The 25,052-nt window shown below is 41.5% G+C and overlaps 1 protein-coding gene across 1 annotated transcript in view; it reads left to right on the plus strand.

Moving 5' to 3' along the window:
• The window catches only part of SUSD4 (sushi domain containing 4), a gene marked incomplete at both ends in the record, with an annotated part of 74,182 nt that overhangs the window by 27,719 nt on the left and 21,411 nt on the right, over nucleotides 1-25,052 (plus strand). The window contains 2 exons of the mRNA XM_082305668.1: nucleotides 15,565-15,777; nucleotides 23,816-23,995. Of these exons, the coding sequence (XP_082161794.1) occupies nucleotides 15,565-15,777; nucleotides 23,816-23,995 (393 nt within the window). The remainder of the gene's footprint in view (nucleotides 1-15,564; nucleotides 15,778-23,815; nucleotides 23,996-25,052) is intronic.

Here is a 25,052-nt window from a genome sequence, read left to right on the forward strand (position 1 = left end):
TGTGTTTTTTGGCATCAGATTAAGTTTACCTGATTACTGATTAAATGAGTGTAAAAAATTGCTGAATTCCTCCCAGCTTGGATTATTTGTTCTTGTACTTCCTCCATACCATGTAGAACAGCTGATAAAGTTGAGACATCATCCCTTGCCCCCGAAGAGAAAGCTGAGGTGCTTCAAGCCAGAAATGTGTACAGAGGCTTTGAGGAGTAGCAGTTTCCGCAAGGTTTCTATGGGATACAGTATTTTTCCTCAATCTTCACTCCATTTCCAATTAGGCTTATGTATGTGGGGTACTGAATGCATAATTGTATCTATGACATAGGAAACATGCTGAGTTTTAAGATGTACAAGGACGTATGTATATACAGTTATTTTCATTAAGATAGCAGAGTTATAAGGCATTATGTCTAGTAAGGCATCAAGTAAGCTATAGAGTGGATTGGTTTATGAAGTGCTGGACATACAAGAGGAACTTAGCTTTTGTATTATTTCCCTCAGAGAATCAGGCGCAATCAATAACATTGCCTAGTTGGCATTTTTTCTGAGAAAGTTCCTTTTCAACTGAGTTGAAGCAGCTAAGTTTAAACTTGCAATATAAATGAATTAGCTAGGAAGAAGGGTGAAGTCCCTAGAAGAATCCTTCAACCCTCTGTTTCGACTGAAGCTAAAGCCCAGGGTGTGTTTATGTATGTGAATGTGTATGTGTGCATCTGGTGTGTAGGCTCTGTCCTTCATCACAGCTCCTTTCTCAGTGGCACTCGGGGTATGCAGAGTTGTGCTTATTGAGTCAAGCCTAATCCTAGCATAGCAAAACATTCAGGTTGCTCCTCTGAGAGACCGCTTTGACAAGGGATAATAAGTGACATTGGTCCTTCTCTTAACGCTGAGTAATATCTGGACTAAGGGGGAAATTGCCTGTCCCATGTTAAGACAGCTACTAAACATGAGGTTGGCATTTATCTCTTTACACTACTATGTATATGTCCTTTAGCCTTTCATTTAATCTTAACTTTAGCAAAACAATACATGGTTATCATTCCTATAATCGTGCCTAGTTTCAACATGATGCTGATAGGGCAAAAGACACTGCATTTAATGAGGGCAGTAGGTCTAAACATGTGGAGAACAGGCATGCTTTGTGAGTGGGAAAGATCTTTAGGTCAAGCCATACGCTTCACACCACGTAGCAACATCTCAGTGTGGGAACTTGTAACTACCTGTTGAGGTCAGTCCTGCCTGAGGTGTGATGATTGATGTGTCTTTGCTGAGCAGCATGTGGGCTACGAAATGGCTTGAGTTGGAAATCCGGAGCAGAGATACTTCTTTTCATACTGGGAACAAGTATTGCTTAACAATAAGGCAGATCAGATCAATGGCAGTCTCTCTGGTTTTAGGTACAGCAACATATTCATGGAAAATTAATGGCAGGTGAAGAAATTTCAGAAGGTGCCTGTGGGTTTTTTTCAGGAACTCCAAAAACTAATTAAAGATGAAAATTTTCAGGCCACAGTTCGGGCAGACTATGTAAGAGACCACCAAGTGTGGAAAGATGCTTTCTTGTCTTTGGATTTTATAGCCTCAACTCAAAGGCCTCATGGAGAATAGTCCTCAAAGTGGAAAGCAGCTGGGCCTGGCAAAGGATAAATGAAATAACTGGGGTTTTGAGAAGGAGTTTAAAAGACAACAGGACATGAATGGAGAAAAATGGGGGAATAGAGAGGTGTCATAAAAAGAGAAATTCAAGCCTGAGAAAAAACAAAGCAGATATAAACATATATCCCAGGGAGAATGTAGAAGAAAGACAGCGCACAGAAAGAACTGAGAATAGGGATGTATGGTGAGGAAGAACAGGATGAGGGGCTTGAACTTCACAAAGAAAGGAAAGGAAAGCAGTGAAGGGAGCTGGGGCTATGTGTGGCCTGGCTGAAGCATCAGGGAGCAGCAGGAGCAGCGCTGCTCCACAGAGGCGGAAAGCCAGGAGCCAAGGGCGACCCCAGTGTGGCTGTGCCCTCATTGAACACGGCACAGTCCCACAGGGTCTCAGCAGAGCTGGGTGCTGGTAATGGGGTCCATTGACAGCCCCAGACACAGCCAGAGGATGAACCAGGTCCAGGAGCCACCCAATCAGAGAAGCAGGAGATGGGTCTACAACATGGGTCCAAGGTCCACCCAGAAGATGGGGCCAGAGACAGGGCTGGAGACAGGCACATAGCCCAGGCAAGGTCTGGGTGCCCAGGGCTGAGCTACCTGGAGCTCCTAGGCCATGGGCAGAGGGTGTGAGTGGGGGTCCTGGGTGAGGCCAGTCACGGCCATTAAGGCCTATCAATGTCCTCAGAGTCCTGGCAGGGATTGACATGAGAGCAGAGACATTAATAGGAACAGTGAGGAGACGTGGGCTTTGAGGCAGCTCTAGAAAGGCAGTTCTGGCACCAAACACTAGATGCCAAGTCATGGTGGATGGCTCCCATCAGGTAGAATGGGAAGAAATCAAAAGATTTTAAGTGAGGTTTTTGGAAAATGGCACCAAGAGAGCCACAGAAGAAAGCTCAGTGAGGATAGAGGAGATATGGAAAGAAAGGGTTGTTATTGTTCTCGGGAGAACAGTAAAAGTGGTAATGATGAAGAGAAAGGAGGACTAGCAAAAGGGGAAGATAGTGTAATGGTCAGGAAACTGGTGCAGGGACTATGTCAATGTTCTTCAACCAGCATTATCAACAGCCAAGTTCAGAGTTTTGTTGTGAAACTGGTTTTGAGTTATTAGAGGCAAAAAATACCCAGGAATTTTGTGCATAACAAAACAAAGCTATTAGTCGTGCCTAATCCAGCAAGGTCTGCAAGAATTGTCTGAACTTCCTAAAGCGGTTCACCTCTAGTCTCAAACAAGGCTCAAGACAGGGTCAGATTACCCCAAAAAGTCTTTCTAAGGCGGTCAGAAACTGAAAATGGCAGTATATTTAGGCACGTTCAGCTCACTTTTAACTTTAATCTAGTGAGGCATATTGGACAAAGTACTGGCTGATCGGAGTTTGGCTTTCTACTCAGCACTGTGCTGTTAGCCTGTGCTGTTTATGGCCTACTTCTGTTTGTCTCAGTGCACCTCATGTAAACTGGTAATATATATATGCCTGTCTTCATTATAGGGGGATCTGGAGTCTGGTTATAGGAGTAAAAAATCATTTCTAATTGTAAGATTAGTACTGGCATGCTGTAGTCACAATAGCTACTGAAAGGCCATGCCTACTTAATAAGCTGCTTAACTAACTCAGTATTTTGGGCTACATTTATAGAAAGAGGCTGTAGATGTAAAGTGTAGATATAATAATTAGGAAGAACATAATTGCCTAAATAACCCAACTGTTCTTGCAAGTCAGGAAGCTTGATGTGTTGCTTGTATCAGTGGAGAACGCAATTCACTGAACACTGGAAGGCAGGCTTGAAAATCTGTGCAGTTATAAAAAGAAATGGCTGAGCCAAATATTTTGTAAAAACAAAGTAAGATTTGAAAAGAGAGACCCTGAATTAAATCAGGCAACCCATTATGTGCGTGGCTGGAGTCTATGGTGTAAGGAGGGAGCCAGACTCCTGCATTTATTTAAGACTGCTTACTATATAATTCAGAGTAGTGAGGTGAACTAAGGATGAAGCATTAGCTTCAGCATAGAATTTTTATTCTGATCACTGGAGCCTAAAGTTATTAAAAGAACATACACAATTATGACATCCTAGGGGACTGGCACACATATAAATCTGGATATGCTGCCTGTTTCTCGCAAAGCATATGTATGGATCAGTGTACCGCCTGCTTTTTATTTTAACTAGGTTTGCTGCAGCTGTTGCTCTGAAAAGAACCATTTAACACTCTGGGGAAAGAGAAGCTGCAGAAATCCTCAAATTAATATCTATTAACAAAAATAAGTTTTAAATAAATTGCTTGTTTATGTGGCTGAAACTCTTATCCCTTGAACAGAACAAAGAACCATCTCTTTGCTAGTTCTAGAACTTTCCTAGCTCCCAGCTAATCAACTTACAGTACCATAAAAAATTTAATCACAGCTTATTCTTCTTCTTCCTCTAGTACTTCATGATGAAAATCTATTTTCATGATAGGTAGGGATGTGAATACTTTCTGAAGAGCGGAAGCCCATAGTCTTTAAATTTAACCAGTATATGTGATTTTCAGATTGGCTTTTATGAAAATATTTTGAGCATCAGGTAGGTCAGCATTACCTATTAGCTGTGCACATGAATGCCATAACTCCCAATCTTTGAACAGACTAATAGCGACGTGTATACATTACATAAAGTGTATTAGATTTCATCTGACAGTCTCAACTTCAGTGTTAGCAATGCAGAGTACATCGTGGAGTCTGTAGTTTTTAGAGGTGTCAGCAGGAAAAAAAAAATAATCGTGTTCTTCTGGTCCAAAAGGATAGGCCATTAACCCTTGGGAAGGCTGTCATAGCGTATTGCCAGCCTCCAAAACTGTCCTGCCAGGCATCTTCCTGGCATTGATGCCCTGTTCTTGCTTCAGGCACTGCCCATCCTCTTAGCCCTGCTGCCTGTGACTCAGGGTTTCCCCCTCTCTTCCCTCTTGTCCCTCTCTAGCTCCCTGTTTTAACCTACTGGGAACCCTGTTGGGCTGCTTCTTGTGTTCCCATCACCTTCTCTCTTATCTTCTAGTGGTATCACCATCCAAACAGCTGTCAGTCAGCTTCTATGCTAACGTATTTTTGTTTGTCACTACATCCCATCTCTGTGCCTTTGCCAAGTCGCTCCTGCTGTTCCTGCTCCGGTTTCTTCTGTTCCTCTCCTGTCCTCAGCTTCCTCCTCTTCTGCATAAGTTCGCTGTCATATCCATAACTGAAAGGGAGCCACTTCCAGTAGTGCCCTAAGACACTACCTGTAACACCCACAGATTAAAGGAAAAAAAAGAAGAAAAGAAAACCTCATGATCTGGGCAATCAGGGACTTCATTCTCTCACTTCAATAATTCACAAGATTTTAGAATTTTTTTAAGGTAGAGAGATTAAAAGTCTCAGAGGTATGATATAAAATAACGCATAGATGTATTAAAGAAAGATTGTGTCAGACTGATCTGCTAATCTCCTGAGATGACAGCTGGTTTCCCAGGGAAGGGAAATGCAGCAGATATCGTCTAGCTTGATTTTAGTAAACTGCCACCAGGGAAGGTATACGTGAAGATTTGGATTAATAGCAGAATTGTGGAATTGATAAGAAACTGGCTAGAAAGGAAACAGATTGCATTGAAAGGGGAAATACTGGGTCAGAGGGGACTTTACACACCGATGAGTTTTTGATGATGCCACAAAAATTGAGAGTGTGCCAGTGAAATTTGTCATTGACATTTTTCTGGCAATTTTTTAGTGGGTTAAATATGATGGCTCTGTAGTGGCACAATGTTTTAATTATAAATGTTTCCGTCTCGCTCACTAGCTCTTCTGTGACTTTGCTCCTTGAGTTGCTTGTTCTGATGCTGTGAGCAGCCTGCCATTGCGTTCCAGCCATTGGGAGGTCCTCGGGCAGGACTGCACCAGGGAAATGGGCAGATGAGGATTTTTAATGGACACAGCCCCGCAACTGGATTATCTGCTGTTATTTATTATCTACTGCTCCTAATCAGCCGTTCAAACAGCATTCAGAACAAATTTTAGGGGAGTTTTTACCCTGTATTGAGGAATTAAATTGAACACAATTATGAGTCAAAAAGAAAGGAAAAAATATGCTTCTGCATCATCTTAACCTACTACTGATTTTTCCAGTCTTTTCAGTATGGACAGAATAACTCACAGGACAGAGCATTTTAAAAGAATAATTTAAATACCAAGTGTTTCGGTATGATGACAATGCTTCATTATCTGTGCCCAACTGGATTCCTGCTTCCTTTCTATACAATTTTGTGGGTTTGTCTCATTCTTGGAAAATAACAAGCCAACTTTGTTTCATTTTCCTTCAGTGAATGTGTTCTCATGAAGGGAAACAACAGAATAAAACCTATGCTTAATGCTAACAGTACTAGCAAACCGTAGGAACATAAAGTCACTTTTCAACATAGAAGGAAATCAGAAGTTCTTCTTAGGTCCAGATTTGGATGAAAATCAATCAGGGTATTTTTTTCCAGTGGTTATTACCTGCTTCCTTTCAAAAAGCTTTACTTGAGTAGACGTGCTTCGCGGTGTGATCATCTGAAGCAAATGTGAAAGGCGCAATGGCCGCCCTCATCTGGAAAATACCTGGTGAACCAGCAAACCACCTTATCTTCCTTTACATCTTCTAGACCTGTAGGCAAATAATGCCCCAACTTTGCAAGGCTAACCAAATAAGTACCAGCAAGCAAAACATACACAGAGGAAAAGGCAAATAGAAAATGGATGGCTGCGATGAGGTCCCCATCTAAGAGAAAAGGTCACAGTTTCACGGGTAGGTGCATATAGAGAAAAATCACTGCAGGGCATAAGAGCTGTCAGAGTATCCAGAAGCATCAGAGGATTTGTGATAAGGAATCAAGTACAAAAGATAGAAACGGTGTCTGTCTGCTCTCCTGCTTTAAGTATGTACCAGCTTTTTAAATCCCTTGTCTCTCAGTCTTCTCTAGTGTGCACTTGATTTAAAAGTTCAATATTACAATATTCACACATTAATCCTGATTGTACCTATATCCAATTCTGCCTGTTCTTGGGAAAGTATAAAATCAATTTCTGTAGCACAGCTGAAAAGCAAAAATTGTTGGATTACCATACTGTTGTGTGCAATAAAAATATAGCATTATCTAGGGAAGTCTGTAGTTGATTAGAGCATAAATATCAACCCCCCAACTCATACCTCTGAGTATTTTATTCCTGCATCTTATAGAAACAAGGATCTCTGCTGAACAGTGTGACATTTCATTACTTTGGATTTGCTATGATGAATAATATTATATGCTATTGGCCTAGAAGAAATATTACTATAGTAACTGGCTCATGATTCATTTTTTATGTTTTTTTGCTATATTTCCTAAGGGATGCCTGTCTAGACTAAAAATGTTTAAACTAACTCTTGGTAACAGTAATTAATTTTTTCCAGAGTGCTAAAAATATGGGACAGATAAACAATACTTAGATACTGCTTTTTAAAAACACAGCAGGCCCATAACATTCTTTAAATTATGGGAGTGTAGTTTTATTTTATTTGGCACTTTTTTATTAGTAGCTTTCTGTGTTGTTATTAATCCTGTTTAGTGACCTAAGGCTGGATTCCCACATCGACAATATTGCAACTCTAATGAAATCCTTAGACATAATATATAAAATGTTACATATGAGGATGAAAATACAAGTGGGGTTGGTTGATTTAAATCAAAGTAATGAGCTTACTTATTAATTTAAATCAGTAAAAAGGAAATCTTGGCATACGTGATATATTAATATTTTATATTTTGGATTTCTACACATTTAATTCCTTGTGATGATTCTAATGGGTCACCAGTCAACAAGCACATGTTGGCAAATATCATCTTTATTACAGTGCCTTATCAGCATAAGGAATAGGAGGATGTGTAAGGTATGTGCCCATTTATTGAAGCATATATAGAGCTTAATGTGCATTTACTGCATCCTTGTTTTTATTATGGTAAAAGATTTGATTATTTTTTTAAATTAGATTGTTTCAAAAACTCATCGTCTATGTCAAAGCATGTTTGTTTGCAATTAGAATTCATAGATACTCAAGGTTCAGATAAGAAGCGTGGAACTACCATTTTAAAGAAGAACCATTTTACAGTTGTTAAAATTACTTTAAGGATAATAAATATGCATAAAAATAAGCTTATTTAAGCACACTTTATATTTAAAATTCACTTAGGAATGTGAAATATTATCTGTAACAAGGAAACTGAAGAAGTCATTCATTCTCACCTGCTTCCTTTTCACTGAATAGCAAAGAAAACCCTGGTTTTATACTTTTTGAATTTGTGGTAGAGTTTGCAGCTTGAATAGAACTACTCATTAAACTGAACTAGCTGAATAAATGGAAATGAAGAAAATATTCACCTTATATTTGCAGAAAGCTGAACAAGCTCTGGCTTCAGGTTTTTAGTTATTCTGCCTAATGCTTGATTTGAACTGGCCTCAGTTTAGGCCTCAGCATGCAAGTGTTATCATTTTCAATGGCTTTGTTAGAAAACTAAATATCCAGTTGAAATGTTTAGAAACTGGGAGAAGGTTGTGGGATTTCTTGTGCGATAAATTGGCTTTTATTCACCCTGAATCATACCTCAGGATAGCCATGGTAACACGGTAACTGTAATAACTGTAATAAAAACATAGAAGAACCACCAGCACATTGACTTTCTGCCTTTTGTTTTTCATTTAAGTGATGGGAGGTTCAGAGGATCACCCAGTAGCATATGACATTTCATAAAGGTTCATAAATTATGCAGTCAGACTTGTTGGATTACAAAAGGCTGGAAGCAACAAGTGCTTCTTGTGTTATAAATGAAATGGCTTATTTACAAAGATGACATAGCTATATTAATTGCGAGAAGTTAAGATTAAAGGGACAGTCCTGTGCTGTTTAAGATGTTAATTAGAAGAAACTCATTTTCGAGAAGAAACAAATGCATCTTTTTAGTTTGCTGTGGGTTTGCTGAAGTGCTCTGCTGATGGTATTCTAAACCATCTTCCTTTTCCAGCAATCTTAAGTGGTTTTTCCTCATGCATTAGCCTAATGTCAAGGCAGTAAGAGAATTCTGTATCAAGGTTCACATTCAAAATTAAAAATGGTGATCACCTCCACGGGTAGAAAATTCAGCTTGTTCCTTGCTGTATGACACTTGGTCAAGCACCAGCTGGGGTGTGCTATCATCCCTGAGCGTTGAACGGTAATTGGAGTAACTAATTGGAGGCATGACCCCTGAAATAAAGATGCTGTTACTACATCTGCAATCATCTACGCAGGGCCCTTGAACCTGCCCTGCTGACACTGCAGCTTTTCCCTCTTTCTCCCCGGTGAGGTTCCCAGGCAGAAGCAGCTCCAGCGTGGCTCCTGGAAGACGCCTTCTGCCCTCCATGGGCGCTTTGCCCTGCTTACGGTTCCTCATGTTCCCTCCCCTGTGCCCGCTCTGGAGGGAGTAGCAATCCTTAGGCTTTCCAGGGAGATGTCAGTTTGATTTAGCACAGAAATGTCCAGGGACTTGTCACGCCTGAGTAGGGATTTTAAGGTTGAGCTGACCGTTGCTCTTAGGACCATCTCTGAGTGACTGCTCCTTTCCAAGCGCACGTTGAGAAGAGGAGAAAGAGAGGTGGTGAGCATGGCGGTGGGCAAGATTTGGGAGCATGGAGGTCTTAACAGGAGGGTGCAAGGGCAGGTGGTGAGTTGGCTTGGGGTGGGTTGGGGTGAAGGAGGATGAGGAACAGAAGTGGGAGGCCAGGGTTGGGGAGAAGTGGGCATGAAATGGAAAGATAAGAAAAATGAGGAATTGCAAATGAGGCAACCTTTCAGCCTTTCGAATGATCAGTTGCCTCTCTTGGAGCCTGTTGCCCCTCTTGGAGCCTGTTGCCCTTCGTGCAGGGCTTGCATGTTCATTTTTTTATTGCAGATAGGTGGTTTTGGTGCTCGTGAACTGCATTACACACTGATTTTCTTATTTTTCTGCTCTGACGCTCTTGGGTTATATGAAGAAGAATGAAGCTTAATGGTGTTCTTGATTTTATAGATCAGCTTGTGGCTTAAGCAAAGTACCCACCCCCTGGAGGTCTTATTTGCTGTTCTGTTTCTCCTACAAAGTAATTTGAACTTCTCCCTTTCTTCCCGTGGCTTGTTAGGCTGCCCTGGATAAGGCTCAGCCAAGTGAGGAGGAATATCCAGCAGTGCTGGGAGTTGGGAGTATGTTCTGCAAGGATAGCGAGGGAGGTTGTGATTCACATCTTAAACAGGGCAGGGTTTTACAAAACTGCTGAAGTCTCAGGGCAGCTGAAGCATTAGTGACCCTTAAGGGATTAAAGGGAGTTTGGATTTTAACAGGCATTTCACTAATGAAATCACAGGTTTATAATTTCATTTCACTTCCGAGGCTAGATGCTAATCGAAGCACATCCTTTCTTTTCTTGTTACAGGGGTATGTGGATAGTTCAATTAACGTCATTAACAGCGAGGAAGCATAAACAGCCACAGGCACAAAATGCTGTGCCTGCGTGGCTTTCACAGAAACAGGGCAGAAACTCTTAAAAGGATGAAAATTACTTTTCCTTTGTACAAGACAAGCAAGCCCTTGGCATGTTTGCACTTGTGGCCCTTCTGCTTTAGTCCTAATATGGCTTTTCACTGAGAGCTGGCCTAAGGTAACCTGCTCCTGCAGTGTTTACAGATGCCTTATAAAATGTGCATGCAGGCAGTCTGGTCCTGCCACAGGCTGCAAAGCCTCTGCCTCCCTCCACCACCGACTGGGATAGAACGGACTCGCTGATATAGTGAACCCAAATGCAGGTGTTGCTGTACGAGAAGCCCATTCTCCATCCTACTGAAGACAAATACTGAAAATACTCTATATCTCTAATATTATTACACATTATGTCACTTTTCCTTCACTGTGTGTATGTAACAAACTGGAATGAGAGTAATGTCTCTGTTCAAGAATGAGTACAGCTATTCCTGAGCTAACATGCATCACCAGTGTGTCAGTGAAATGCTATATAGCAGTTTTAGAGGCAACGACGTCCATCAAATCTAGATTAGAAATCACCTTGCCGGCACCATGAATTTACAAGGAGCTGTAAGATACAGAGGTGAGGGAAGAGGGAAACAAGGAAAACAAAAGAGGAAACTGAGAAAAAGGTGTGGAGAAATAGAGAATGACAGGAAGAGCTGAGGGATTCTTCCTCCTGCCTTTTTTCAGGCATGTCTGAAGTTCAGTGGTAGCTATCATGATCTCTTGTCATCACAAATATGTAATTTTCCCCTGGCTTCCGATATTTCAAGCTTTTCACTGGGGACAAGATGAATCATTGTATGTTTGAGAACATATAATGCAGAGTTCTAGAAATACAGTCCGTTCAAATTAATTATAATGGTTCATTTTATACCCCAAGGAGGGCATTGCTTATTTTTCAGTCTTCTGATTAATTTAACATCATTTTTATCTGACTGACAATACCAAGTAATTTAGGTAAAATAGGAACCCATGTAAACTGCTTGTGTTTTATCCAGGTTAAGAACATTGCTATTTTCTGATGACCTCCTGTTTGTCCAACAGTAGAAATATGCTAAATACCACAACCAAAATATGTTCTGTATCAACTGCATGCTTTACTGGTGATGATGACCTTATGTACTCATTAACCTTATCAGAAGGTACTATTCATTATATTTTACACAACATCCCTTAAAGGTGCCATGATACAGAGAGTCTGCAACTCAGACTAAATATTAAGCTATTTTGATTACTGAAATAGTCAGTTCCAGCAGTAATTGTGTAATTTTCACTTTAGGGATTTAAAGCCATACAATAGCATCCCATAAAGTTGTTGCTAGTGATCCAGTGTTGATTATGATGATGGCTGCTGACCTTACTAACTTTTTACTGTATAGGTAACATGAAAATTTACTGCTTTATTTGACAAGTGTGTCGTATAGTTTTTACTAGTAGGTGCTGATGATTCCCCCTTTCCTCTTTGTAACCAGGAGAAAAAGTCCAGTAGTCAAAATAAAACTTCATTCTTTTCCCCAAAGACTCATTGAAGGGTTTATAAAGAAACAGAACCCATTGTAGTTCTAAGTTATTTTGTATCTTATTTATCTTTATATCTCCTTCCTGCAGGATAACGCCTTTCTATTATAAACAAAAGATTGGCTTTCCCATTTCTGTAACTTTTATGGTTCTTTCCAGAGCCCTATCTTGTGGCTCTGGCTGAAAACTGTTTTGGCTGGTTTCATCAGGTTCTAAAGGGACCAAAGCAAAAGATGTCCCGTCTATAACGTGAGGTTACTCCTGCCATTATAAAAATACTGTATCACAACTTTGAGTAGCTGGTCTTAATTGCATAGCTTTGAAAAAGGAAAGAAACTAAAGATTGTGAGAAAAAAGGACTTAATTCAGGCATTGGAACAGGCTGCCCAGGGAAGGGTTAAATTTCCATCCCTGGAGGTATTTAAAAGATGGCTAGATGTGGTGCTCGAGGACATGGTTTAGTGGTGGACTTGGCAGTGATAGGTTAACGGTTGGACTCAATGATCTTAAGGGTCTTTTCCAACCTTAACGATTCTATGATTCTATGATTTACCAAGCTGTATTTCATTGAAGACATGCATTTACTCATCTTTGATAGGGTGGAGCTTAACTAGATGAGATTATATGAAAAGGATTATTAGGTAAAGGGTCCAAGTCTGATATCATTAAGGACAACTGGAAGATGGCAATTCTCAGGGATGTTTCTGCATTGTTGTTCTTGAATATTGTACCAGAAGTTTCATACTTCAGTTGGAAAAGACTGATGAATTTAGCTCTCAGCTAAATAAGCTGTTGAAACACTCAGCACGCCTCTTGTGCAAGAGAGGAGCAGCCCTGGTGAAAATCAGAGCAGTTCCTGGCTTCTCTAGATTGTAACGGCCCCTTCAAAACACCTGCGGTGCCCGCTGTGCACGGGGAGATCCTCAGCACAGCGGCCAGCCTCGCTATACCTCCCTCGCACTCCTCCTTGCCTCCTTCTCAGGCAAAGCCCAGGAAGAGGTGGCACAGCGTTGGCTTCACTGCTTTGTGCCTGGATCATATACATCTTCAAAAAGAAGCTTGCCATACAAGTGACTTCCAGTGAGTTTAGCAGCACTAAGACTTGGGCCAAGTCTACTGTTGATATCTATGGAAAAGATGGGGCTGGGGTTTTGTTTGCTTTGCCTTTATGATCTTCCCATGAGAAGTTACTGCATTGCATGTGTAATCCGCCTAACTGACTAGTCCCTGAGGCTTTTCCCTTCTTCCTTGCTTCAGGAACAAGCAATGGAAATGCTGCATGGAAGCAGTGATCCTGTGCTGATTCCATGTGTCATCTCTTATTCAGCAGCTGAATAACAGCTGGCTACTGGCTTTGTAGAAACTAGAGGGCACATAATTCAATTTTTCCATTCATGTTCCATTTCCTTTTTGGGAATTCCCCCTGGGGATAGATTTGCCTGCTCACAAACTGCGCTCAAGAAAAAGAACCTAAGAGACCAGCTTACTGCAAAATGATCCCTAGGAGGAATGAAAATCTTTGCTTGTGAAAGGTCACCAGAAAAGTGGCAGTAGGGTCACAGAATGAGGCTGCATCAGGGAAAAAAACATTCTTGCCTTCTATGTTGGGCTTTGTGCTGACAGTCCCAAAATCTCTAACTTTGCATATTTGACTTAATGAAAACTGAGAAATGCGCTTGGCTCATTTTTTTACCAGGCAAATTGTACGTGACCTCAGCACCTTTCTTTTTTCTGTTGTTGCAGAGGCATAGCAGTAGGCAGTTATGTACTTTTCCCTGATGCAGCTAGTAAGAAAGGACACATACTTCAAGGTGGGTTATAATATTCCTTGCCTGAGTGCAAATTCTGAGATTACCAAAGTAACAAAATTGAGCTAAATGTTGTGTTATCCCTTGGTTTAATGGAAAATAATTAAGATCATCACTGAGTTTATTGAAGGATGCGGGTTTGCTGCCTGAAGCATAAGAAGCTTCTTTTTTATCTCCAGTAAAAAAGGACAGCCCTTCTCTATTATTAAGTATTGCCTACAGTGTGCAATCCCATGAACATAATGACTGTATTTCTCCTTGTTCGTCATGACAGCAAATGATAGAGAGTCTTGGGCAACTTGCACTGGAGGTCTTGAGCCATGTGGCAGATGAGCAGGTGTGAAGTTCAGAGATTTGTTTGACTTGGCTACTGCACTGCCCCCTCATGATAAACTTCACTGGACGGAGGAGTAAAACCGCATAAGAGCAGATGCCCTGCTGCTTTTGTGCTGCTTCAGCAGTGCCAAGAGAGGGGACACTAGTGAAATCCCTTCAGGTGAAGTGGCCCGGGTATCGGCGCACTGCAGAGGGGCAGAGGCTGGGTGTAGGCGATGGCTCTCTCCGGCACGTGTGGCACGTAGTTATTCGGGCTGGGTTCTGACCATCAGGTCACCTCCTGGAAATTGTAGCTTGGTGGGGGAGTTCAGCGCAGTGACCTGGACCCACATAAAATCAGCCGTGTATGGAGTCAGGAAAATGCAGTCCTCCCTGGTGACCCCACGGCGTGCCCTGCCGCTGCTCGCGGGGACAGGTAATTGTACGTACAACACAGCGGCTCAGCGTGTACTGCTTCTCTTCTCCACTGGCAGCCTTCAGCCAGGGGACTGAAGGGAGAAATTCAGTGTTCAGATGCAAGAGCCCTTTACCACCTTCAGCGCTCTCCATTTGGCTGCCACAGCGGCACACCGAGCCCTTCAGTGGAGGGAATGATTTGGCCTGGGGAAATGGAGATTTAGTTTGAAAAGTCTTCTACTGTAATACCTTCCTTCTCTCTGACTGTACCACGGAGGCACTTTGTGCTTATCATGCAGGAAGTAGCTGAGGCTCTCTGATACTATTCTTTTAAACTCAAAACATTAAAGCTACAATGCAATGATCTTCAAATTTTCCAGGCATCCCTCCCACTGGCATTAATTGCCCCCCTGCTGTTCCTCTTGCAAAGCTATTTGCTCTTTCAGTATGCAGTACTTGTTCGGTGCTGCACTAAACCTTTGTTGCTTTGCAGTATAAAAAAGCTTCAGTTTATGCAAATGACATTGAAATGAGTTTGATAAAGTGATAAACAGTCACATTTTATGATTGCAACTGTTGGGTTTTTGTTTGTTATTTTACAGTTAATTTTGTGGAAGTAAAGGGCTTTACAAACTCCCTTCTGGCGTCAATGCAGTAATACTGCGCTCCATAACAGCGTTTATAGAATTTGGTAGGGCCACCAAACCAACGTGATAGGGGGATCACATACATCCAAAAGGGACACATCCAGTGTCCCTTTTCCCTGTGGTAGAGCTCCCTCCCAGGTCATAATCTCCCTGTACCTAGCAGCTCATCTTCTATTTTAGTTGCTATGCCTTTGGATGGCAGTTAGGCTTCGTGCCCTTTTCTTTATTTCCTCTTGCTCTCGGCTTCTGACACGTTATTATTCTTTCCAGTGACTGTACCAGACCTCCAAAATCCCATAGTCCCCAAGAGTAATTACAGATACATTACTGTGCAATCCCCACAGGTAGGTTGGGTCAAGTGCTTTGTTTTTATACAGGTCAGCTACCGAGGAGTGTGATTGACTTTGCTTCCTCAGTAGCTGCACGACAAGACAGGATTATTTCTGTCACCTGAGTATTTCTGCTGGAGCTGGAGGTTGGTCCACTCCCGAGTCTAGAGTGCCCGGTACCCAGGTAGGGTTGCTAGTGGTCATTAATGGGTGATGCGAAGCCCCCATGAAAATTAAGTGTCAAATGGAAAAACCTAGAAAAAGCACGACTACGGCTGCACGGGGAGTAAATGAACACAGTTTGATTGTATCTTTGTCTGACATAGGGTTTGATGACCTACATGCATGTGCTGATCCTGGAGCTCCTGAACACGGATACAAGACACCCAGTGCAGGTGTCTTCTTTGAAAGTGTGGTAGTCCGGTTTCATTGCCAAGAAGGATACAGGCTTAATGGTACTTCAAAAAAACTTTGTGTGAGACACTTTAATGGCTCCCTGAGCTGGAAACCAAGTGATAAACCTGTGTGCCTACAAGAAGGTAAGTCAGTTTTCTTAAAGCATTTCACCAGTGTCAGTTCTTCTCATTTGTCCATGTACCACGTCCGTGTGTCTCAGCACAAAGCACAAAAGACTGGCATCCATTTTACTGCATCTTATTTGATACGTACTTTAGTTTCCCATACATCCCATCCATAATCCCCATTTGTCAGTTAAATCTATACTGTGAGAGGCTGTGTGTGTGCACGTGCGCATGCGTTGAAAGGGACATGAGGAAATCTGAAGGAAAATACATTTCTCCTTTTACCTAGTTACAAATTGGTGCAGAGAGAAAAAACAAGATCCAGTATCAGTAAACTGTTTGTAACTATTTATTAAAGCTGTCTTAATACTCCTTTCTGTAATAGCTTACTAGGAAAATATAATGAATTTCCAATGCTACTCCTGCTGCTAATCAGGAGTTTTAAACAATTATATTTTACGACATGTGCATGATTCAAGTAGGAAAATCAAATGCGCCTGGACTGCAGAAGTTTAAAGTCACAGCAGAAGTTTACTTTGAGATAATTCAGACTATTATGGCATAAACCAATTTATTTTTATTATATTGCATTTTTGAAATTGTATTTGGTTTTAAATAATTAGGACATTAAATTACTTTCTTCTTCTAGGAGTTAGATAGAGACAGGATTAATTTGAATATCATAAATGTAAATTTTCACAAAAAATACATCCAAGCAGCACAATTTATTTCACCAAGTATATTAAAGCTATAACTTGTTATTTTTATTTGTTTATTTCTGGTCAACAGAGCTATTAAAATCAACAGACATGAGAAGTGTTAGTTAAATCAAGTGTGCACATCTTAGTGTTGTGACTTCTCCACTGAAGTCATTAGCCGTTGCCTCGTTCTCTTCAAGGTGGAGCAAAACAAATTCTATTTCAGGATGCCTTCCATCATTTAAAATCAGATAAATATATGGACTTCATTCAAAAGTAGTCAAAGACTTATGTGGCTCATAAACACACTTACCACGTAGGATCATGCATCGCTCAGCATGTGTAAAAACTGCAAGTGCTTGTTTATGCTGATGGGTGGGTGGGTGTGCGAATCCTGTGCTGCAGCAGGGGTGCGCGGAGGGATGTGCCCCAGCAGGAGCAAGCCAGGCCTGGGAGGACCATGCTCAGGAGATGCACGTGAAGGGAACAACCCTAAACAGCAGCCTGTGTGAAAGTGGTGCATGAGATAGCAGAGAGGGTAGCCGGAGGCAGCTGGTAAGTGGTCCATGGCCTTTCAGGTAGCTGCCCTGTTGGCAGGAGAGGCCTTGGTAGATTACGGACTCCTGGACAAGGGTGAGGCCGCAGGCCACAGGGCTGTGAGGGACACAGGCTTGAGCTGTCTCGGGGTATGCACTGAGATGGCAGCTGATGTGTACAACATAAAGGCAATGGGGGCCAATAACACCTGGTCATAACGATGGCGTGGGGCAGCTTCAAAGAAACAACCTGATGCCTTTAAAACTAATGTATGTATGAAATGCACGCCCTCTCCTGTTACAGCCACCTTTCATAAATGCCCTTGTCTCTCATCTCATGGTTATTTAAGAAAAAATACATGTAGAGTGACAGCAGCATATGTCTAAACTGGGTATTCGAACTGCCAGAAAAAGCTATAAAGCTTGGAAAATCTGTTTTCTTAACCACTGCAGGTAGCTTCAAGGAATTTTAATGTGCATCTTTGAAATAGTACCTGTATCATCCACTGCAGTTGTTAAAACAAGCATTAACATGTTTTGTTGAATATTCAAGCCTCTTCCCAGGCCCCCCAGTCCAGTGGAAATCTGTGGAGGAGGTTTCTGATCACAATGCCATCAACAGCAAAACTGCCACTGATGTCAGTGTGATCAACATTTGAGCTGGGTGTTTTTAAAAAAGAAACAAATTGGAAGATGGGAGTGTGATGGATGATGTGACAACAGTTGCTTAAGACATAATCACTACTTTAAAGCACAGAACATTTAAAAAGGATTGCAAGCCAATGCTCTGATCAAGCAAAGCACTTAAGCTTCAGCATAACTGTAATTATGTGATTAGTCTTGTTAAAGTTCTGGGCTCAAAATTAGGCATACGCAAAAATGCTTTTTATTATTTGGACTGAAGAGTAGGACCCTGATTTAGGATTTAGTGAAGCAAGTGCTTAAGTACTTTCCCGATTGACTGTATAATAATACTTCAGGTATTATTACAACAATCCTAGGGTTTAGCAATAGGAAAAAAAAAAAATTAGATGACAGAACTAATTCTTCTTTCCAATACACAATACAACCACTGATTCAGAGGAAATACTAAGCAAAGGTTCAGTGGTGATCCATGAGACCTAAGCATTGGCTTAAGTGCTTTTTAGAGTGATCCTTTTGTGTAATGGAAGCAGAATCATGGGAGAGGAGCACGATAGGGAGGTGGGTACTGTAGACATGCGGCACATCTGGAGAGCAGTTAAGAAGGAATTATACCAGGGTTTGTAATTCTCAGCTGTCTAATGACATACATAAAAGTCCTCATTGCAGAAATTCTGTAATGATATGTAAAAAGAAATTTGAAATTTTGTCATGGTTTAACCCCAGCCAGCAACTAAGCCCCCCACAGCCGCTCGGTCACTGCCCCTGGGTGGGATGGGGGAGGGAATTGGAAGAGTAAAAGTGAGAAGGCTCGTGGGTTGTGATAAAGACAGTTTAATAGGTAAAGCAAAAGCTGTGCATGCAAGCAAAACAAAACAAGGAATTCATTCACTGCTTCCCATCAGCAGGCAGGTGTTCAGCCATCTCCGGGAAAGCAGGGCCCCATCATGTGTAATGGTTACTTGGGAAGACAAATGCCATCACTCCAAATGTCCCCCCCCTTCCTTCTTCTTCCCCCAGCTTTATACGCTGGGCATGACGTCATACGGTGTGCGCTATCCCTTTGGTCAGCTGGGGTCAGCTGTCCCAGCCGTGTCCCCTCCCAGCGTCTTGTGCCCCCCCAGGCTGCTCGCTGGCGGGGTGGGGTGAGGGGCAGGAAAGGCCTTGACTCTGTGTAAGCACTGCTCAGCAGCAACTCAAACATCCCTGGGTTATCAACACTGTTTCCAGCACAAATCCAAAACATAGCCCCATACTAGCTACTATGAGGAAAGTTAACTCTACCCCAGCCAAAACCAGCACAAATTTGTAGCAACTACTGGAGAAGTAAGAAGTTAATGTTTTACCGTTCATGATTAGCTATCACAAGGCAAAATGAACTTTATATTGCATTTACCCATTTAAGGCAGGGGCTGATTGCCATGTTTGCTATCGTACGCTATACTTGCCTCTCATCCCAGTATATGTAAATGTCAGATACTGCCAGCTGAGCTTGAGCAGTAAAAACACTCAATACTGCAGTTCATTTTAAGTTAATCTCAGAAGTTGGGATTCAGCTAAGGATGGTTCCATATAATTTTATGTCTATATGTTATGTACATTTAATTGTCATTATGTGTTTACTAGAACAATCTCTAATCACAAACGAATGCTATTTACCAAAGGAAGCAAAGCAACCTGTTTCAGAATGTAATTGATTTTAAAACTAATACATTCGCCTGGAGCTCTTCATCCAATCAATTTGATTTTATGGGTCTGTCATTTCTCGTTAAGAGGCAGGAGATTTTAAGTGTCAGTATGAGAATGAAGTTGCATGGCTAGGTGCTCAATAAATGCCCTGTCAAAAATCTGTGTGCTTAGAGTTATGTTCTCACGTTGATCTACAGCATGTTGTGACTGTAACTTCCATCAATTCTAATACAGTTATGCACATAAATACCAAAGCTCTAAGGTAGGAATTTTGTATTTACTGTTTAAGAGCAATATGTCATGTTGTTCACACTTTAATCTAATCTTCTCCCACTGTGATAATGTGGCTGCTGAGACTGTTGCCCTACTTGGAACAAATGCTACTTCTTTCCTATGAGATTGAATCTAAATTTACAGTGTACGTGGGGATGGCAACCAAGCGAAGAGCTGTACCCTTCTCTCCCAGTGCTTCTGCAGGCAGATGCTTTCGAGATGTCCTCAGTGCCTCATTCTCCCAGTGACAGGGATGATGAACCTGCAGTAAAAGTAGTGGACTAGTACATAGTTTGGCTGCAGTTTTCATGTATGACATTCAGCACTCGTTTCTCTTTGCCTTTGTCCCTGGATCTGTGACATGACTGAAATATTTTTATTTCTCCATCTCTTACCTGTCTTGCCCAGTGTTTGTCAATCCTTAAGCCTGGTTCAAAGCACTGTATGATGTTTGTAACCTGTGCTTAGCACGATGGCCTCAGATCTTAGGCGAAGTCTCTGTGCACTGTTGTAATACAAGCAAAGACAATAACGAGGTGTTATTTAATATGCACGGAAATACTGTGTTTGCCATCCACAGAACTATCCTCCTAACACAGTAATATGGATTTAACACTAGTAAATAACAAGAGACAATATCGTTCTTAAATGTTTACTTTTAAGAGCCATATGAGCTGTCCCTGCATTCAACCCATTCTTCATGATGTTCCTTTCATCCTTTCTCCCTGTTCTTCTCCATTCCAGCCTGTCAGCGTTGTGGCTAGATGTAGTCAAGGCTAATTCAGAGACCGCTCCACAGTGAGATATGTAGGAGCACTGAACCTCTGCATTTGAATTTACATACAGACTTGTACCCAAAACAGTGTCAGAGCACGGGCTAGGGCACTGTTCTTCAACTGCACATACTCTTACAGTGCTAGAAGGGTCCCTGACATGGTTTTGACCAATGTCAAGTAGTACTTCCCAAACAATTCCTACAAGCACTTCCCGGATTAGCATGGACCAGGGACAATTTTTGGAGGGTAAGAGTTCACCTGCAATAGACACAAGCCGTGCCAAGGCAGCTGGTACCCATGGATGGTGTAGCTATCTCCACAGTGTCCAGGTCATGCCTTCCTTCTGAGTTGCCTTTATGGTACAGGTGCTCTTGGGAGGAGGGAGGGTGGTCCTGCTTCCCCATGGGCTGGAAGAAACCGTTTTGAGCGATGATGCGTGGTTTGCACATAAACTAAAGCACTTTAACTATAGCGTTTAACAAATTTTACTCTTCAGACCAGTCTTCCTGTGATGGGGGACACACTTCGTTTGCTAAAGCCCAGAACTCCTAATGTACAAAGCTGCATCTTCATGAAAGTTAGGTGAAGATGAGCCCTTGCACCTGGCAGGCTGGCGGGCCTGCTGGCTGCACCCCACCTCTTTGTGCCTCTGCAAGATAAGAAATGTGTTCCTAACTAGGGCGTTCTTTTGGCTGACCTGTTTTAATATTCACATGGTAGATATAAGCAGATCGTGTAAAACTGCCAGAAAGGACCGTAAGTCATAGCCATTGCTGTTGGATGCTGATTAAAGACCGTGTATTCCCTTAAATGGTTTAGCAGCTTCCACGGATTTGCTGAAAAGTACTTAGAATAAAGCAGTTTATTTTCTTGCACAGGACATTTTAAAATCCAGTCACTTATTCTCAGCTTTTCCAAGCAGAATTTGTGCCAGCTAATCCAGTTGTTTGCAGAGAGGCGGCTACTGCAATTTATGCCCGACTAAGTGCTAAACAATACAAATTCAGCCAGTGGGAAAGCATTTGCTTGCAAGGCATCAGGCAAAAGAGCTGTAATACTGTGGTCCATTGGTCTGACGTTTAGCCGGGGCTTGTAATAGGCTTGTTATCAAAGTCAGCCAGGATGTCGCAGGCGAAGGATGGTACAGTGAGCAACTTATCACTGTTCTCTGCCAACATCTAGCCGATTAAAATGATTCGATCTATAGCTGTTACTTGGAATAATGGGGATGAAGTTGCTGTAATAGATCATTGTTACAGAATCAATTTCCCCTGCTTTGAAAATGAAATCTCATATTTTACTGTAGTGTATGTATACACACCTCTTTTTATTTGTACAGCAACAGAAAGCTGTTATGCCAAGAGAGTGAGCTGTTCATTGATGTTATCTTCCGGCATCCATCCCCGACCTCCTCCCGTGTGGCTGCGGAACAGGATCCCCATCTATCTCATCCCATCCTCAGGGGTGCCCAGGGCAGCCTCTTCCTGACAGCATTCAAGGCTTAGTGTCAGGCATTTCTTATGGGGCATCCTCTGCTGTCTCCTCTGCTGATTAACTTGCCAGAGAAAGAGAGAGAGAAAATTGTCCAGTCTTTGAAGGTGATGTCTGCATCCCCAGCCCAGTGCATTTTATAACCTTCTGTTAGGGTATGCATCCTCCCAGACTTGGGCATTTATACATGAATAAATTCTAATAAAACGTCTTGCTGCAGGTTCTCAGACTGCCTGGCAGACTGCCAGCCCCTCCTGTTACAGGCAGCAGGAGGTACCGGCAGCAGCAGCCGAGGAGCTAATAGTAACAAGAGAAATGGGAGAATTTTTGACTAATAATATGTCCAGACCCCATACTAAAAGTTAGCTAAATACAAGGTATTTTAGAAAACATCCGTATAATGGGAAGGTACAAAGGAAAATATGTTTTAACTGGGGAAGCAACACTCTTCCACTTCATATTAGTAAAATTTAGTGATCGAGTCTCAGAATAATAGCTCCCCTAGTTTGCCTAAATAAGTAAATACATTATGAAATACATTTGCTCTTAGTAGTTTGTGTGCTATGCTAAATGACAGTTTATCTTTCTTCTAGTTGCGCTTCTAAGCAAACAAGCAAGCTGTTGCTGTCTCTTTGCTTTGTGCATGCTCACAATTAATTGCTAAATACAAATTCAGAGTTGCCTCTTCCTCTTTAGCAAGAATTACCCATGAAAATGGCAGAAACTTTCTCTTTTATGCAAGTCTCAAGGGACTTCTGAAACGTCTCTTTTTTTATAAATATTGCATTCCTAAATGAAGATAATTGCCGCTTGTGGTAGAACTGTTGGGAAAAAAACCAGCATCAAAAAAGCTTATAATATTTTAACTGTCTTGCTTTTATTTGAAATACTTTGTGGGTTTTGATGCCTGGAAACTTTTATCACGATCTCTGTCATGGATTGACTGCTGGCAGACAGAGAGATAATTTTGATTATATTTTCCCAGTATTTAATCTTTTCCTCTCTTCTGTTTAATCTCCCTTTGCATTTATGACGAGGATGAACTTTGAGTCACCTGGACTACTCCTTCATATCCTCTTGGCTCGTCTCTTAATTATTCAGTATTAGCAGAGGGATTTTTACCCTGCCTCGCCCTTTCCTTCCACTTCCCACAACATCTTTCATTTTATAGTCTTCTGGGTTTTATTTTATATTTTGGTGTCTTTGGCAGTGGTATATACAATGAGATATAAGTCTGTCTGATACATGTATCACGGACAGGTAATAGAGCCCATGCCTGTATATTGCTAGAGGTTTGCAGTCATTTCCCTTGTCCAGAGTCTTCTAGAAGCACTTGAGATGCTGCTCAGGGCCTTAAAAATCACGCCTTCTAAAGGCATATGAATTCAGGCACATAAAATTATCTGATTTAAAACAGAATCAATGAGGTTAAAGTGAAGACATTCTCATAACAAACTTTGTGGAATGGAGCTGGATAAACCCTTGTGAATGTACCTGATTTTCATCTGTCTCTCTGCTAAAACTGCAGTTTTTCTGTGTTCCTCATGCCATATCTGTATTTTATCTTTTCTTTCGTCCTGTCCTTAGTGCCGTCAAAGAGTCTGCCTTCACATGGGACTTTGGGATAGTCAGACTGTGTGGTGTAATTTGCACACATGATGAATGGAAGGACAAAATTAAAAACAGTCTTCCTAAATGCTCTTAATTTTGTTTGCTTAAAAAAGTCTGGGGGAATGATCCATTATTGCAGCACGTCAGCTTCTACTATAGTGCTATAGACTTTGTAACCGATGGTTAACTAGGGAAAGGACATATTTACTGAAATGCATGTATTTTCCAAACAGTTTAAGCAGAGCGCTTACGTTATCTGGTAACTTTTGCTTAAGAGCTTGATTATTGAGTAGCTAGCCATGATTTTTTAATTAAGTTACTATTTTTTTTTTTCATAAAGTCACAGATTGCCTTGTTCCACATGTTGAAGATGCAGAGATTCATAACAAGACATACAGGACTGGCGATAAGTTAATAATCAGCTGTCATGAAGGATTCCAGATCCGTTACCCTGACTTAGACAACATGGTTTCAATATGTCAAGACGATGGAACATGGGATAATCTGCCCATTTGCCAAGGTTTAGTACACCAGCACATCCTGTTTTATAGCTCATGCACCTTGTGATAGTTTGCCAATATTTTTTTCTACAGTTGTAAGGATGTCAGTGTCCTGCTAAGTCCCACTGTTCAGTATTCGAATAGTGCTGCTGCTAAGATTTTTTGATTTCTCTTCTCCATTGCTCACTGCAGGAAAGAAGATGCCACTTTCTGAACAGATCCATACTTAAAATGCTACTTTAAATATTGCTTTTTGTTTCCTAGTCTAAAATCTGACACAGATACATTGCTTTTTTAAAAAAATCAGGTTTAAATCAGCCAGGAGTTCAGCAAAAGATCTGACGGGCAACTGACATTTTTGCACTAATTAATTTCTGGAAAAATTTAAGCTTCTGACTGCAATTTACCTTTCTTTGCCTTGTGCAGTGGGCAGGGGTAGAGGAGAGAAGCTGGAACCTGGTCTTCTATTGGATTTTTCAGCAGAGTTGTTAATCAGGTTCACAGTCCATTAAACCCATAGGTATTGACTGAAAATTTAGGGGGTGCACAGGAAAGATTTTGGCCAGAAAAGCCAGTAGCCGTAGAACTAGTAGTATTAGTAGCGTGGGATCCCAGCTTTGCTTAGACTGTGAGAAATGGCTGGGGGTAGGCCAGATTTAGTGAATAGAAATTCAATAACCCTTCAATTCAATTACCTTTACGTTTCTAACACGCATGTGTTAGTACCATTGACTTGGTTTTAACCAATTCACCTCTTGGTAACAAGCTTGACCAGTTGAACAGCATCGAGAGATTTTAACTGTCTGTGCTAAGGAGAAGACTTAGTATTAACTTTCCTCAAACCCATCTGTTGTCTCCTAAAGCTGACAGTTCTCTGTAGGCACCTACACCATCACATCAATTTGCAGAGTTGGGGCGGGCAGGGGACCTGGGACGCTTCTCGGGAGTGACAGTGGCAGGGTGAGACACGAAAGTCAGGGCTTGGCGTTTCTGCTGTAAAGTGATGAGATTGATGGGCGCCAGAGTCCGAAGCTACAGGAGCTTAGTTGGTATGGGTCTCCACAGCTAGGACCCTCA

Source organism: Platalea leucorodia (genome assembly GCF_965183815.1).
Source record: "Platalea leucorodia genome assembly, chromosome: 3".
NCBI classification, from domain to species: Eukaryota; Metazoa; Chordata; class Aves; order Pelecaniformes; family Threskiornithidae; genus Platalea; species Platalea leucorodia.